The 17,465-nt window shown below is 45.8% G+C and overlaps 1 protein-coding gene across 1 annotated transcript in view; it reads left to right on the top strand.

Moving 5' to 3' along the window:
* Xylt1 (xylosyltransferase 1) overlaps positions 1 to 17,465 on the top strand; it is a 288,836-nt gene that overhangs the window by 236,443 nt on the left and 34,928 nt on the right. The window contains exon 6 of the mRNA XM_028778238.1: positions 6,730 to 6,810. Within this exon, the coding sequence (XP_028634071.1) occupies positions 6,730 to 6,810 (81 nt within the window). The remainder of the gene's footprint in view (positions 1 to 6,729; positions 6,811 to 17,465) is intronic.

Here is a 17,465-nt window from a genome sequence, read left to right as displayed (position 1 = left end):
AATAGCGCATGGATACCCAGTGCTTGGATGGGAAGAGACAGTAGATCTGTGAGACTTACTGGCTGCCACTCTAGGTGGAAAATATCAAGCTCTGAATTCACTGAGAGACCCGAACTGAAAGGAATAAGACAGAGGGTGATAAATGAATATTCCTGACCTCCCTGCTTAGCCTCTATGCATGCAGAGACATATAGACCCACACACATGTGTGTATGAACAGAGAGCACAAAAGGGTTGCTGTTAGCACTCACTCATTGCTTCCTGAATCCATGGCTTTTCATAACAGGATGGGCGGTTTACTCCTGTAGATACAACCCCTTTGGTGGAGCCCCGAGCTTGGGTAAGAACTCATTTTTATTTACCAAGAATCATCCAATCTTAAAACTAGAATATCATATCCTGAGGACTCCATTAGTCAGGACAGTTGAGTCTTCTTCTGACGTCCTCAGTTGCTGGGTTTGCTCAGGATGTGTGTAGTCAAGTGATCGTTGTTGTGTTTTCATGTATGACTTAAAACAAATTACAAACATGATATGTCAGATTGGAGTAGTATTCAACTTCAAGAAGAAAGAAACTCTAACATGTACATGCACAAATGAAGCCCAGCAAGCTGTGTGCATAGTTGCATTTCTATGAAATTGTAAGAGTTATCAAAATTGCAAAAACAAAAGAAAATTATAGTTGCCAGGGGCTAGGACATGGGGGAAATGAGTTGTTGTTTCTGCAGAACAGAAGCATGCTGAGAGTGGGCAGTGCTGGTAGTTATACAGCAGTGTGACTGTATTCATTACAACTGAACTGCACACCTCTAATCGTGAAGCTGGCAAGATTTGTGTTGTTATGTTGGCACAATAAAAAAGGTGGGACAAAGATAAGAACATCAAGTGCTGTGAATTTTGTTACTTAGTCTGAAACTAAAATGATGTCTGAGGAGGCCTGAGGAAAAAGCTCAGTGATATAGCTCTTGCCTAGTATGCAACACACACACACACACACACACACACACACACACACACACATTGAGTGCATATAAAGAAGTGATGAATGATATGCCACTCTAGAGCTAGACACTGAGGCAATACCATCCATTCAGAGATCAGGATACAGATGCCTCCACATCTCCTATCCTCAGCCCACCGCTCCTCACACATACCCCATCTTACACCTGGCATGTGCATGTCTGTCCCACAGTAGCCGGTCCACTGCGGTCCAGACCCTGTGGGGTCTACATTCCCTTGGCAGTGCCATGAAGTTGGATTCTAGCATGCACACATGCTCTGTGTGTATACCACCCTGGCTTCAGCCTGCCAGCCTCACCCTGATGCTGTAGCTGCCGCTTGGGGTCCCTTTCAGCATCTAGCCTTGTGAAATGAATTTGGGAGGCTAGCAGTGGTTGGAAGGACATGCAGATGGGTATATTGTCGACTCTTTCCCAGGAGAGACTGAGTAGACTCCATCTTCCTCTTACCTGTCAATCATTTCGAGCACAGCAGCCTTGCTTGGCTATCACCCTGTATACCTAGAGTATATTTCTCTCAGTAACCTGGGATTCTTGCTGCTCATGAAGTGTCGGGTTGCTCCCCTCATCCTATATGTCTCTATATTCAGAGGTGTGGCCATGAAAATGGTGTCATGTGCTCTAGGAGACATCTTCTATCTCTACCAGTGGACAGATAAGGACAAGTCCCTTCAAAGGGTTATTTCCTACTCTGCCCTCTGTAGACTATTCTGTGGGTCTTAAGGACAGAGAGCCCTCCAAGTTGGAGGCGAGTTGGGCCCTTCCCTTGCTTTCTCTGCATCAAAATGTCTTACATACCTGATGTTTCAGATGGCAACGAGACTATTAAATGACAGCTAACATTTGTCAAAGACTTACCCTGTACCAGCTGCTACCGTAGAGGTCTTACATGCATGGTTCTATTTAATATCCAGCACCTGAGGTTTATGCCCCATGAAGATGAAAGGAACTCTCCTCTAAGCGTGGGCATTCTAGAAAGGCCCACAGGGAGCAGATAGCAGAAGGAAGAGACTAGTCACCCATCTGCATACGCAGCAGAGCAGAGCTTCTCAAACTTGACAAGAGCATGCATATCACCCGGAAGCCCCAGAAGTCACGTTGTTCTCAAGCCAGGGATGTGGGTCAGTAGGTCAGGTGCTTGCTGTGGCCTGAGTTCAAGCCCCAGTAGACGTGGTGCCGAGTGCTTGTAATCAAAGCACTGTGAAAATGAAGACAGGCAGATCCCTGGGGCTCACTGGCCAAGATAATTGACTTTCTGTCCAAACCAAACCAAAGCAAGGTGGACAGTGCCAGAGAAATGACACCTAAGGCTGACCTCTGACCTCCATACAGTGTACACACACACACACACACACACACACACACGAACATTCAAGAAGGGAAAAGAAGTCCAGTTTATCTCAATAGGTCCTGGGTGAGGCTTGAGATGCAGTGTTCCTTTCTCTTAAGGATCTTTTTATTTTTTATTTTATGTGTATGAGTGAGTGTTTTGCCTGTATATGTTTGTACCACATGTATGCAGTGCCTGTGGAGGCCAGAAAGGGGACTCAGATCCCTTGTAACTGGTAGTTCTGAGCTACCATATGGGTGCTGGGTGCTGAAAACAGAACCCTGTCCTCTGCAAGAGGAGCCAGTGCTCATAACCACTGAGCCATCTCTCCAGCCCCAAGTATAGTGTTTCTCAGAGTGGCTTCCAGGTTGCAGGCCAGGCTGCAAGCATGATTCCTTCCTGCACCCTGTAGTTTTTCTTCTGCTCCTGGAATGGAATTCACCCATCCTCCCACTCACTCTCTGTCATTTTGCAGAGCAGGCTATTAATCAAGAGCACCAGCTGTAACATCAGAACCAGGTCCCAAGCCTAGTTCTGTACTTTCCTTCATGACCTAATGTCTCTGAGTCTAACCACCAGTCTGTCAGATGAGAGTGAAACTCACTGCATGGCATGGCGTCTTCGTAAGTATCAAAGGAGGTAGAACACAGCAAGCCTCTGTCCCGAAGCTAGAGCATGGTGCATGTCCAAGGATGGCCATGGTTTGTGGCCTCATTTTACAACTGTCTTACTTATGCATTCACTCCTGGTTTCAGCATTTGCTTACATATTATGTATTGAAGCAAATATTTCCACGGTCCTGACAGTTGCAGCAATGGGCACCTGCAATCAAACAAGAGACAGACTGGCCTGTGATCAGTGTCAGCAGAAAGGTGGATCTGGCTACACAGGTCCCAGGGATGAGTGATGGGAGCCACGTGGAGAAAAACTGCTCTATAAAAGAAAAGTGTGGGGGGAGGGGTGCGAGCCAGCAAGACTGGAATGGGGTAAAATGTCAGCAGATCACAAGCTGTTCTTTATCTGGAATGAACTAAACATGTAGGCAATCATTGACAGAAGCCTGAGAGAAGCAATTGGGAGAGTTGGTCCCCAGCAGAATCCCATCTCCTTTTTGAACAGGAGCAGGGATTGGCTGGCCAGAGAGCAGCCATTTTACAAAGAGGGGGCAAGCAAGGAGCTACAGGGTCACCCAGCCAAATGGAGTAAGTGGTAGTTCCCCTCACCCCACCCATCCAGCCAATCTAGCAAGCCCACTCACCAAACAGGGCTTTGCTTTGAAAGGGGGCTTTATGCAATGGGATCCAGCCTCTCCCCACTCTCAGCCCCACCCCACTCTCCCTCCCCCCCCCCAAGATGTCATCTTTTGAGAAGTTTTCATGTGGAAGCATCGCATCGCTAAGTAAATTCGCTAAATGCCTATTCATCCCCATCAGATAGGGACCCGGTGAAGCGGGAAATGCGAAAATGGCCCCAGCTCCAGTCCTGAAAGATGCTTTCTGGGGTTGCTAAATGGAGCCACAGCAGGCTGACCCTGGGAGGCCAGAGACTTCCCAGAGGGGGCTCCTAGAGCCTGACCTTGGCCCCTTCAATCCTCCCACCTAAGCTTCCCTGAGAGGGCCTGTTTATTATTCCTGCTGCTGGGGACCCATTCAGAGGTTAACTTATCCTTTTATTCATCAGAATGACAATAATGAACTGTCACAGACTGTGGCAAGGGTTTGGTAAATAAGAACGGCTGAGGCTGAGGAGATGGAGTGGGCTTCCGAATAGCTAGGAAAGATATTGCCTGATTTTCTTTAATAGTCATTGTGTGGCTGCTTACCCCAGCAGCTTCTTGGAGGCCCTTTTTAACAGCAGGCCACAGGAACCTAGGAACCTTGACCACCTTGGTTATCACTGTCCAGACTCACAAAAGTTGTTGGCTTTTTGGGTTTATCCATTGCACGATAGATTTTTACCAGGCTGCAGATAACAGGAGGCTCTTCAGGCATCTGCCAGCCCAGTATGGTTGGCTTCTAATTGGTTTTTATTTCAGTAAGAGGCTGGAACATTGACCACATTTCTTTTCATCTCAGATGTCTTAATTGCTCTGTTCTTCCCATTTTCCACCCATCTAGAGGTCAACATACATCATCCAGTGAGTGGATTCATATTGACAATGTTGAAGAGTGGCAAAGAAATAGAGAGGGGCCGAGGGCTGAAGGTGGTACAGACCGGGCACCAAAGAGGTGGGAAGAGCAGAGCAACATGCATTGAATGTGCACCTACTGTGTGCCCTTAAATCTACCCATCCTCTTGGTGAAAATGTATGATGAACTTATTTTGTGCTCAGTGTGTTTAAATGTGAGCATCCAGGAGGAAATTAATCTACAGAGGGCCACTGTTCAGAGGGTCCAGTGACTTGTTCATCCTTTAGTCACGTGGTGGGCTGTGGCATTGCAGCTGGAATTCACTTATAGATCCTTCTGCTTCTGGAGCTTAGACGTTGCTTTCTGAGATACCACACTGCTTCTCTTAAGCCCAGCATTAGTGTTAGGGAGATCCATACACAAGAGGTAGAGCACATGTTACTCAAACATGAGAACCGGGTTAAAACTCCAGCACAGGCATAAAGTCATAAGGAGTAGTGACCGTCTATAATCTAAGCACTTCTACTGTGAAAGGAGACCACAGAAAGACATGGGACACTCCCGAGAAACTCGCTGGCCAGCCAGTCTTGGTGTACATAGTGATGAGCAGGAGACCCTGCCTGGAACAAGACAGAAAGTGAGGGACTAACACCCAAGGTTCTCTGCTGACCTCCTTTCTCTTACGCATACACAGAAGCAACACACTCTCACACACAACTCAAAAAGAAGGGTCCAGCCTCCTTGTATTTCCCATAGAGCCTCTTTCTTCCCACCTCACCCAGTCTGGAAGAGTAGTTAACCCCTGCTCTCTAAGGAGCACCCTCCTCCCCCAGCAGAGGAACCCATGATGGTGGTGACTAAGGAGCTGTCACATCAGCACCTTTTTACCTGTTTGGGTTTACCCAGTGGAAGAGGCGACTGCATGTCTGGCAGATGGAGACCTGTGTGGCTGCCTTTTAAAATACTGTCACAGCTGTATGCACAAGCTGATTAGCTGTGACGGCGCTGTGAACGCCGAGATTGATGGTGATAAATTTGGGATAACGATGCTGGGAACGATGTCATCCGTTTGCACGGCGGTTCATATTTTTTTAAAGCTCAATCCGCAGCCCGGTGGTTATCAAGGACTCGGATTCATTCATTGCTCTCTGTGCACTGAAGGAGTTTGTTCTACCTCAGCTCATCTTAACTCATACATTCCTTCAGCATTCATTCATTCATTCATTCATTCATTCAACAAACATTAGTGTCAGCCCTACTGTGTGCCAAGAATAAGCAGATCTGACCAGAGTCTTTCCTTGTGGACCTTATATTGTAAGGTAACCAAGAGAGTGCTTTCAAATGGTGATAAGGCTGTCAAGTCAACATCATGATGTAATAAAAGTGGGTTGCAGGAGGCAGCAGCTACTTTTATAGAATAGACAGAAAAGACCTGTCTCAAGAAATGACATTTGCAAAACATAAATGACAAGAACAGCCAGAAATGGAGAGGACAAAATGGCCTGGGCACAGCAACTGCAAAGGCCCTGTGTCTGCTCTATGACACCGGGTTGAGTACTGATGACTGTTGTTGACCATGACCAATGAAGCATATAAGACACTGTGCTTGTCCTCAGAGTTCCCTGCAGAGTAGAGTATGTGGGAAACAGATGCACAAACAACCTGTGACTTTAATTGTAAACCTGACAAAACCTAGACTCACCTGGGAAAGCAGTTTAATGAAGGATTGCTTATATTGGGCTGGCTTGTGTCATATCTAGGGACAGACATTGTCAGAATTAAGTTAATTGTCATGGGAAGACCCAGAGCCATATGTGTGCCACTGTTCACTGGGTAAGGGTCCTGACCTGTATAACCATGGAGAAGCCAGGATGAGCATAACAATCAATTACTTGTCTCTACTCTTGGCTGTGGGTGTGGTATGTCCAGCAGTCCCCAGTTGTTGCTACACTGGCTTTCTTGATGGACAATAACCAGAGCGATAACCTTTCTCTCCAAAATTGCCCCTTTCTGGGATGTTACCACACTGCAGCCAGAATGAAACTAGAACACAGCCTGTTTTCATGCAATGTGACAGGTCCAGGGATAGGACCTGACATGAGGACACATCATCAGGCTGTGTGCTGTGGTCAGAACAGGCAGTCAGGAAAGTAGAGTGAAATCTGCTTCCTAGGACTAAAAAAAGGAGCAACCCCCCCATACCTCCATGGCCTACAGAGGACCCTGACTTTCTCTTCTGTTTGTTTCCACAGGACAAATGACCAGCTGGTAGCATTTCTTTCCAGATATCGAGATATGAACTTCCTAAAGTCACATGGCCGGGACAATGCAAGGTAATGCACCACAGAGACGGGAAGCTGTCACTGGGGCCTGTCTCCCAGGTAGATCTTAGACAACCAGAGGACAGTTTCCTGTGTAAGAGCTCAAGGATCCCTCTTGTTAGCTAAGAACAGAGAGAATCAGATGCTTCTCAGACTTGCAGTTTTTCTCTCAGTAAATATTTTGAACTTATTCCTGTATGTGTACATGTGTGCATGAGTGTTTAGGTGCACATGTGTATACAGTGGCACATGTATCTGTGTATGTGTACATATAGGGGTGCATGTGTGTATACAGTTGCATGTACACCTGTATGTGTAAGTATGGGGTGCACGTTTATATACAGTTGCATGTGCACCTGTGTATGTGCATGTATGGGGGTACACATTTGTATGCAGGAACACATGTATGTGTGTGTGTATGTATTGGGGTTCACATGTATACAGTTGCACATGCACCTATGTGTATGTTTGGGGGGTGCACATGTGTATGCAGGTACACATACACCTATGTATGTATATGTATGGGGATGCACCTATGTCTGTGTGTTTCTGTGTGTGTGTGTGTGTGTGTGCGTGTGTGTGTCTGTGTCTGTGTCTGTGTATGGAGGGTGGACATGTATATACAGTGACACATGCACCTGTGTATGTGCATGTATGGGAGTGCACCTATATGTGCAAGTGTATATCCACCTATGTATGTGTATGTATGAGAGGTGCACATGTGTATGCAGGTGCACATACACTTGTGTATGTATGGGGATACGTGTGTGTGTGTGTGTATAGAAGGTGCACATGTGTATACAGTGGCACATGTACCTGTGTGTGTGCATGTATAGGGATACCCATGTGTATGCAGGTGCACATACACCTACGTGTATGTCTGTATGGGGGTACACATGTGTATGCAAGTGCACATGCATCTGTGTGTGTGTCTGTATGGAGGTGCACAAGTGTGTGCAGATGCACCTGTGTGTGTGTAAGCCAGCGGACAGTCTCAAGTATGTTCCTCAGGTATCAGCCTCTGTTATGTTTGAGACAGGAGCTCTCACATGGATTTAGGGGATTGAACTCAGATCCTTGGGTTTGCACAGCAAACATTTTATCATCAGTGCCATCTCTCCAGCCCACTTAGAACCTTTTATGTCTTTGTCTCTGGATCTGGGTAGTCATGGTTAATCCTTAGTTGGTTGGTAGGTTGACTAAGAACTGCATCTTAGTAACAGTCCCACATCCTGAAGGTGTCCTGTAATCTCCACATGCATGCCATAAATGCACACCTGCACATACTTACATGTGTGTAAACATATACATATACACACACATGTGAACACATACCCATACACAAACAGCATCTTTTCTGGTGGGAAAGTACCCCTTGGAATCTGGCACTGAACACAACATACCTTGGTAGTTCTAGGAATCATTATGGCCTGTTAATATTTTGTGTTTGGCCTTTTTAATATTGCATGTGGGTTTCTTTGTCTGCTTGTTTGTTTGGTAAAGCAGTTCATGTTATCTTTCATGAGAATCTAGATTTCCAATTAACTGTGACAAGTCTTGGAGTCCCTCACCCTGTGTTTGACTTTGCCCAGGGCTGACATCCAATCCAGTTCCCATGTTTCCCAGATCATGGCAGTTCTTATCTCTGTTCCTGATCTGCCCATGGTTGGCATTTGAATTTACAGTCTCTGTTTAAGATTATCTCTGCCGCGACTCATGGAGATGGCAGGTTTTATGACTCAGTTTACCTTGTTTTCTCACAGAAGCAAACACTAAGATCCCTGCCTTGACCTTCCAAGGAGTAGTCCCAGAATGCATGCGTTGCATTATTTCTTCTTTTCCCTGTGATTTCAGCAGCTGACTCTGCTGCATATAATGGCCCCTTCTTGATCGTATTCTTCCATTGTATTTAAAGGAACTCTGAAGCTTGACAGTACCCTGTGAATCCCTATCAGTTAGCAAAGCATGTTCAGGCCACCAGTGGTAGAAAGGATAGCTAGACAAATACAAATCATGGCCCCTGTGGGTAATCTTCCTGCTAAGACCCTAGTTCTTTGCTGTGCTTCTTGGCCCACCACATATGACATTGACTTTATCCAATGCAAAGCTAAGAATTCATATTGTTATTCTCAGGAAATGAAAGGGAAGCTCAAATGGATTCTTCTATGGTTGCCCAGTTGGTAAATGTTAAGATTTGAACCCAGGACTTTTTGACAGCAGAGGTGTGCGTCGGTTACATCTAGAGACAATTCTATGGAGTGTTCATTATTAAAGGTGACCCTGATATTGATAGTCCTTTCCCACTGGTCGGGATAAAACCCAGCTTCTCCTCCATATAGCCTATAGTATGTGATTGGTCCAAGCAGCTTACATGGTGAGCAAGGAGCCAACTCCATTCATCAACACGTGTCAAAAACCACAACCACCTCAGTCGTACTGTTTCAGGCTGATCACTCTTTAGTCTCAGCTCACAGTTTCCCAAGTGTTTCTCTAGTAACTTGGTAGCACAATTGAAGTCATGGGCTTTGAGGTCCCGCCTCCTAGAATGAAATGCTGATCTCCTGTGTTTCAAACCGCATTGCATTGCTTGTGTAACTTAACCTCTCTGAGACTAGTCCTTTACCAGTAAAATTAAAAAGCAACAATCTGATACAGGTAGAATTAAGTGAGATGTTGTCTGTGATGATGAAGATGGTGGTGGTGGTGGTGGTGGTGGTAGTGATAATGATGGTGGTAATGTGGTGATGGTGATGGTGACATTGATGGTGACAGTGATAATGAAGATGATGATGATGATGTTATTGCCATGGCAAGCATAAAACCAAAATGTTACTGGTAGGAATGTATCAGAATGTATCCGGATCTCAGCTCTTGCATGTACACACACACCCAGCATGATCCAGGTGCACCGGTGGTGGGCAGAAAGCTCTAACATGGCTCAGAGCAGTATAATATGTTACTAGCACCTGCCTCTCAAACCCCAAAGCCCAAGTATCACAGATCAAAATCACTCACAGATTCCCATATTCACCCTTTACATCCTCAGCTGAGACTCTTTCATTTACATGAATTAAGTACAATATTTTAGGGTTAATTTGTTAATAAAGTGAATTGATGTTAATTAATTAATAAATGAATCAGTGAATCATCTACAACTTTCTTCTCTTCGTTAGTCAAGTCTTCCCTTGCTGTATGCCAAGGCTTCCCACAGCCCACCTCCCATTGCCTCTCTCCAGTAGACAGGGATGAGGCCAGCTTAGCTCTGGGTTACATACGCTGCTGTAGCACAATGAATTCTTTAAGCAGTGAGTCACACAAGCCTGCTTCAGGCAAACTTGTGGACAAGGAGAGTTAGCGGAACAAGTTCTGCTGACTTCCAGCATGGCTGGATTGAGCAGCTGAAATTGACCACACAAATGAGAGATGATGCCATTTTCTTGAGTGTTGACTTAATTATCCAGCTTTGTGTTGTGGTCGTCAACAGCTCAGTAACTGATTTTACCTTACAAGTAAGGAAGCTGAGATACAAAGAAATGTTGGTCTCACAGAATCCGGGCAGGGCTGGAACTCACGCCTGACAGACGGACTGTGTCCAAAGAGGCCATTCTCAAAATTCCCACAGGGTGTCATGCCTTCCTGTGTGCCAGCCCTGCTTTGTTCAAATGTGCCAGCCCCCCCCCCTCTCTCTCTTTCTCTCTCTCTCTTTCTCTCTCTCCTCTCCTCTCCTCTCCTTCCCCTCTCCCTCCCTCCCTCCTTCTTTCTTTCTTTCTTTCTTTCTTTCTTTCTTTCTTTCTTTCTTCTTTTTTCTTTCTTTCCTTCTTCCTTTTTGTAATTATCAGCTCTTTGAGACTATTTTGCAATGTATGTCTTAGGATTTCTATTGCTGTAATGAAACACCATGACCAAAGCAACTTAGGAAGCAAAGGGTTTATTTGACTTATACTCCCATGTCACTGTTCATCACCAAAGGCAGTTGGGACAGGAAATAAACAGGACAGGAACCCAAAGGCAGCAGCCTATATAGATGCTACTGATGGGTACTGCTTGCTCCTCATGGCTTGCTCAGCCTGCTTTCTTCTAGAACCCAGGACCACCAGCCCAGAGATGGAACCACCAACAATGGGATGGGAACATTAGTTTTAAAAATGCCCAACAGGCTTTCCTACAGCCTAATCTTATGGAGCTGTTTTCTCAACTGAGGTTCCCTCCTTTCAAATGGCTCTAGTCTGTGTCAAGTTGACATAAAAACCAGCCATCATAATGTGTTTGATTATATTCATCTTTTCCCCCAAGTCCTCCCAGATCTACCCTCTTCCTTACACACCCTACTTACTTCTCTCTTTATTTTTAATTCTAAAACAAGAAATTAAACAAATCAAAACCAATTTATGATACCTATACATTCTTGGCCCTGTGTCCTTTTACTGGAGCATGGTCAACTTACCAAGGACTATGTTCTTCCTCTCCCTCCCCCCTCCCTCTCCCCTCCCTTCTCCCATCCCTCTTCTTCTCCATCCCCCAGTAGCTGTCAGCTGTCAGGACCCTCTTAGCCAGGGATAAGACTTCATGCCCACCTTCCATCTCCACGCTGAGATTTGGTCTAGCCTATGCTTGCACGGGTCTTATGCATGCTGTCACAGCTGCTCTGAGTTCACATGTGCTGCCTGCTGTGTCCAGAAGACATTATTTCCCTATAGTCAACCAGTGTCTCTGGCTATTACAGTCTTTCTATCCCTTCTCCAGCATTCTCCAGTCTCCCTGAGACTGGGATGGCTGAGCAGGTATTAAGTAGAGGTCTCATTAAGAGCTAAGCACTTTGGTGTCTTTTATTTTCTTCACAATGACCAGTTGTGGGTCTTTGTGTTAGTCTACTGCAAATGGAAATGTCTCAGAGGAGGGATGAGCCATGTCTTTACATATGGGTATGACCATAGTCATTAGGAATCAGTTTTATTATTATGTCCATTTAGCAGACTGATACTAGAGAAGAGATAACTTGTGTAGCTATTCTTGAGGTGAGTCTGAGGCAACTTCTCAGCACCACTGAACTTCAGCATTCTCCCCATTGTGAGACAATATAGTGGAATGAGCTAGTTTCCAGAGCCCATTCTGATCTGGTATGGCTTGCCTCTGGATTGACTCTTGTAAGAGCAGAGAGCCTGAGCAGTAGAAAGACCTGAGGAACAAAAGCAAGCAGTGGGGTGCAGCATAGGTTGCAGGCACCTCAGTTCTCATTTCTCTGGATCCTAACAGCCACCGGACCCTCTGTACCCATCTCCAGCTACTAGCAACTAGTGTTGACTTTCAGTTCCCACTGCGAGGAGGTGGCATACAAGAAAACTTGTATTTTAATGGCTGCCAAATTAGTCCTAACTGTTCCTGTAATTAAATGAATGGAAGTGTTGTGCTTACTGTTTTCCTGAGTTTCCATCCAAAAAACCTACGTCCCCAGTGGAGCCACTGACATGTAGGGCCATCATCATACCCTAGGCTGTATCAACTGGACCAAAGCCTGTGCCCTGGAGTTGATTCTGAGCCCTGAATTATGGAAATGTCTCTGGGAGCTCCTTGTCTCTGCTCAGGTGCAGTCTGCCTGAGTCTCAGTGTGGGGACAGGGAAATAAAAAGGAAAACTCATCTCCCCCTGATACAGTAGCTTCTTGTGAGATATTTTCTGCTCCACATAATTTCTTTCACCAGGAAGAGCACACCATTTGGGATGTAATACAATGCAAACGTAAGGCAGAAATGTTGGTATCAGAATGTCATCTCTGCTACATCCCAGTGTGGGTCTCCACCATTTAGCTCTGGCTGGCCTTGCCTCTGTGTATAGCACGCAAATAATAACAACAACAGGGTGGCCTGGCTCCCTGACCACAGGAAGCTGAACACTTTGAATGTTACCCCATTCCAACCTCTCTGATGGACGCTTTCCCATTGGAGAAAAGCACACAGCTGAGGACTAGAGGCACACCTTGTCTCATCCCACCCCACCCCTCTGCCCCCAAGGTCTTAGCAGCTTGTCACTGACCGAGCTCCAGGCCAGAAGTCACCTGTCCTCTCTCAGCACTCACTGTGCTCCCACAGAGGACCACAGAGAGCCTCTGTGAGCCACTAATTATCTGCTTATCTGCTCCCGTGTCTGTAAACTGCAGTGATGAGAGTAAGGTCAACACTATCATTTTCTAGAATTTACGGAATTATAACCAGGCATGATGGAGTAGGCCTGTGATACCAGCTGCTTGGAAGGCTGAGGACAGAGGATGGCAAGTTCAAGGCCAGTCTGGGAGATTTAGTGAGCCTTGACTCAAGATAAAAGTCTCTAAGAAGGAGCCACATGAGACAGGTGAGGTGGCTGAGTGACATGGCCATGGATGCCTGGTGATCTGAGTGTGGTCCTCAAAGTCCTTGGAAAGGTGGGAGGAGAAAAAGCAGCACCACATAGTTGTACTCTGGTCCCTGCATGTACATCATAGCATGTGTGCCTGCACACACACACACACACACACACACACACACACGGGAGGGACAGAGTGCAGACATAACAGAGTGACAGAGACAGAGAAACACACACACACAGAGTAGGAGTGGATAATAGTTGTTTACTAAAAATTAAAACCAAATAATTAATTTATTTTTTAAAATGGCTGATAACTCATTTGGTAAAGGTATTTTTGGCCAGGCTTGACGACCTGCGTTCAATCTCCAACACTCACATTGTTGATGGAAAGAATCAACTTCTGCAAACTGTTTTCAGACCTCCACATGTTTACCATAGCATGTAATACAGACATACAAACATGCATGCATGCATGCATACATACACACACACACACATACACGGGAAATAAACACATGTAAAACATTTAAATAAAAAGGTGCATGAGAGAGAAGTGCTCAGTGGTGGAGAGCTTGGGGACACATGCCAGGCCCCGAATTCCATTTCCTGTGCCTCAGAAACAAAGAAGGAAGCAAATTAATATATAGCCTCTTGGGACAGTCGCTTTGGATAGGAAGCAAACAGGGAGGATGATGGAGAGGCATCTTAGAAGTGCCAGACATGTGACTGCAGCTCTTAGAAAAGCTCCTAGAGTCTTCCCACTGTTGGAAGAACAAGCAGGTGTAAGGCTGGGAGAGGATCCAGCTCCAGATTGGAAGGAGCACAGGGCAGCTCCTCCTTCTCCTGTCTGGACTCACCTGCTGCAGGCAGCACTCCCACACTGGGTACCAGAATGACTCTGAGCAGCACCAGGCATTTCCCTTCTTTGACAGTGAATTAATTTCTCCAGCTTAAATCCCACTGCATGTGTAAACAGGTAACTGATTAACCTAAAGTTGGCAAGTCCACAGGGAGCCTGGCCAGGAGCCTCCTCCTGATAGATCTGCTGTCTGGAGTTCCTTTGCTACCATCTTGCTTCTGCAGAGGGTGGGCTCCCTCCCCTGGCTAACACGCAGCACTCTATGCGAGCACATAATTAATATTGCATCTCTGGTTGAGAAAGCAGACCACATTCCTATGTTTCTACACCTGTCTTAGTTATTTATCACACTCATGGGGGTCCCATGACTGTCAGGACCCATGTCACCTTAGAACTTAATGTGATGCCCATCCTCACTTCCCACCTCCTCCACAGTCCTGTGCAGGAGGCCTCCCATTTGTCTGCCCTGGACCTTTTTGGTTTTTGTTTTGTTTTTCAAGACAATGTGAAATAAGTCTTTTTCCCCTCCTCCCGCCTCTGCCTCCTAGTGAAGACTGCATGAGAACTCACACAAGCACACTCTCTTCTGCCCCCCATCTCTCTCTCCTCCTCCCCCCTCCCCCCTCCCCCCCAGTAAAGATGGCATGGGAGAGTACATCATACTGGGTTCACAGGACCTAGACTGGAGTCTACTCAGCAGACAGTAGCTGTCAGTAGCTGCTTTGTTCTCTGCCTCTAGATGGGATAAAAGGACAGAGATGGTGTCCTCAATCCTTGTCTCAGCAGAGACCAGGGTCTGGAATAGCAAAGATGCTCTCTGGAGCTGATAGAATCATGACTCTTCCGGGCCTTTTAGCCATGACAAGTCTCAAAGATGCTGGAGTCTGCCCAGATCAGAACCTTGTGCTAACTCCTGGACAACTCTTTGGAAGGCAACCCAAAGTAAACCCAGGAAGTAAAACTGAACGTAAGAGCTTCTGTTTGAAACCCAGGAAGCCCACCCTGAAGGTGCAAGTCTGAATGGGGCCCCAGAAAACCTCCCTTAAAAGCAAAATGAGACTCTTATTCTTGGGCATTGTCTTTTTAAGGCAGTGGAACTGCTCAGATCCTTCATTTCTACCCTTTCAGAGGGGCCCAGGCCAGCTGAAGCAGTAAAGAATGGAAAAGAAATTAAGAGCTTACCTTGGAGTCCAGTTCAAACCCTTAGCTCTTTCACTTTGATAAGTTACTTAACTTTTCTTGGTTTTGCTTTGTTTGAGGCAAGTTCTTGCTGTGTATCTCCAGCTGCCTGGTACTCATTATACAGCCCAAGCTCATCATGAGCTCAAGGCAAGCCCCCTGCCTCACTTTGCCACGTGCTGAGATTCCAAGCCTGATTGAAATGACTCAACCTTTTCTCTAACACATCTGCTGCATGTCGGATGTTAGAGTCATTGGGTGGGTACCTGGCTGTGTCATTTCTGTGACCTCCTGATTGTCTAATGCTTGTGGCTCCCACTTTTTTGTCATCCATTCATCCCTTGAGTAAATATTTGCCGAGTATCTAGAATATGGAATGCATTATTCTAGAGGTTACAGCAGGAAACCAGAAGACAAATATCTCTGCTATCTTGAGACTTACACCTCATGTGCAGAAACAGATGAAAATTAAGGACCTTGCATATGAGAAAAAAAAAGATGTGACGAATAACAATAAAGCATGGGAAGGATTCAGGATGCTGGGAACGGAGAGGGGATAACTTGTGGAAGAGTCCATTGTATTCAGGATGCTGAGAACAGGACAGGGGTGTCATTTATCAATGGGAATCCATTGAAGGTTGTCCATGTTCCTTGCTTGGAGGACAAGTGCTTACTAAATGCTTTGCAAAGCACTTGCAGGGGCATCTGATTTGGGAGGCTGTTGGGACTACTATTATGGGTTCATGGAGATGTGTTAGGTACATGGAGTTAGAGACTCACTGAACCTGGATCAGTACCTGGCTCATCACAGTGCCTATGTTGCTTTGGTGCCGCCTGTTGCCCGGATGCCCCAGGGTAACCATGGCAATGAGAAGTAGAGTTGGAAGGATGGAGTGAACATCCTTAGCCCCTTCTGTCCATTATGAGTCTCGTAGATGTAAACTAGTACTCAGTCCTCATGGGAGAGGAGCCTAGAGACAACACCTATAAAGAGGGTGCCTTTATACTTACAGTGTCTTCCAAGTTGACCCTTCATGATTTAAGTTGGCTCAAAGTGTTGACTCTGCTCCCCTGTTGATACCCATACTCTCAGTTGCTGCCATCTTCCAAAACAAAACAAAGTCCTTGGTAGTACCTATGGCATGAGTAACTTCTTCTAATCTTGAGGAATGGGTAATTTTATTTGCTCATCCTAACCAAAGTGCATACTTGCGGCTTATCATTTTTGAAATGGCAGTAAACATGGAACCCAGTCCCCTAAGGTCATGGGCATTTCATTTTGGAGATGACTCGTGCATGAATATTACATTTGAGTATTATGACCCTGGACAGCACATTAAAATTACAAGATGCTATTAGCTTGTAATGAAATGTGGAGTTTAAATGTTGTTCCATGGAAGGAGGAATTTGCTAGCTAGCCCCCTCACCCATCTCTCAGATGGCATGGTTTCCATATGGATTTTCACATAAGTGATCTGAAATTAAATTAGCATGGTTGTGTACAGTCACTGGACACTATCTTGTGATTATTAACAGCCAGAGTCAGGCAGGATTTGATATTTCAAAGCTCATGGCTTCCTTTCAGAGTCCAGCATGCTTTTGTGGAAGGGAGAGTGTGGCTATAACCAAGAGCTCACACAGGATTCCTCAGGAAGAATGGGTCTTTATGTATGAACTCATTAGAAAAAAGTAAGATCAGGGACATGGGTCACCTATGTCTTCTGCACAGCTGGGTGTTCAGGTGGATTCTGCTGGCATGTGAGTCCTCTGTGTGTCTTTGGAAAAGGGGTCAGCCCAACATGGTGGAGGGATGCTGCAGACATGACAAGAAGAGTCACACAGAGGTTTGCTAATCAAAGCTTCAAAGATGCAGATTCCTGCACCAGTCCATGGCTCAGAAGGCTAGAATAGTAGAAAGATCCCTGCTTTGGGAGCCTTCTGGGCTGTAAGCTGCCACAGATACCTACATTTCCTTCATGCGTGATCCCCAAGAGCACCTAGAAACATGACTAGCACACAGTAGGTATTCAATAAAGAATCACTGTGAGTGAACTGGGAGTTCAAGAAGAAAGCTTGTTCACAGCTCTGCCCGCACTCCTGACACACAGACTTCTTTAGATCTTGTCTAAGGAGCTTTGATTTTCCTGGCTGCAGAGAGAGAGAGAGACACAGAGAGACAGAGAGAAGAAATGCTACTTCTGCCCCATCTGTCCTGCATAGTCCTATAGTCCTAAATGAGATTGTGTGTGTGTGTGTGTGTGTGTGTGTGTGTGTGTGTGTGTGTGTGTGT

Source organism: Grammomys surdaster, unplaced genomic scaffold (genome assembly GCF_004785775.1).
Source record: "Grammomys surdaster isolate TR1022 unplaced genomic scaffold, NIH_TR_1.0 330, whole genome shotgun sequence".
NCBI classification, from domain to species: Eukaryota; Metazoa; Chordata; class Mammalia; order Rodentia; family Muridae; genus Grammomys; species Grammomys surdaster.
This window is presented reverse-complemented; position numbering and strand designations above follow the sequence as displayed.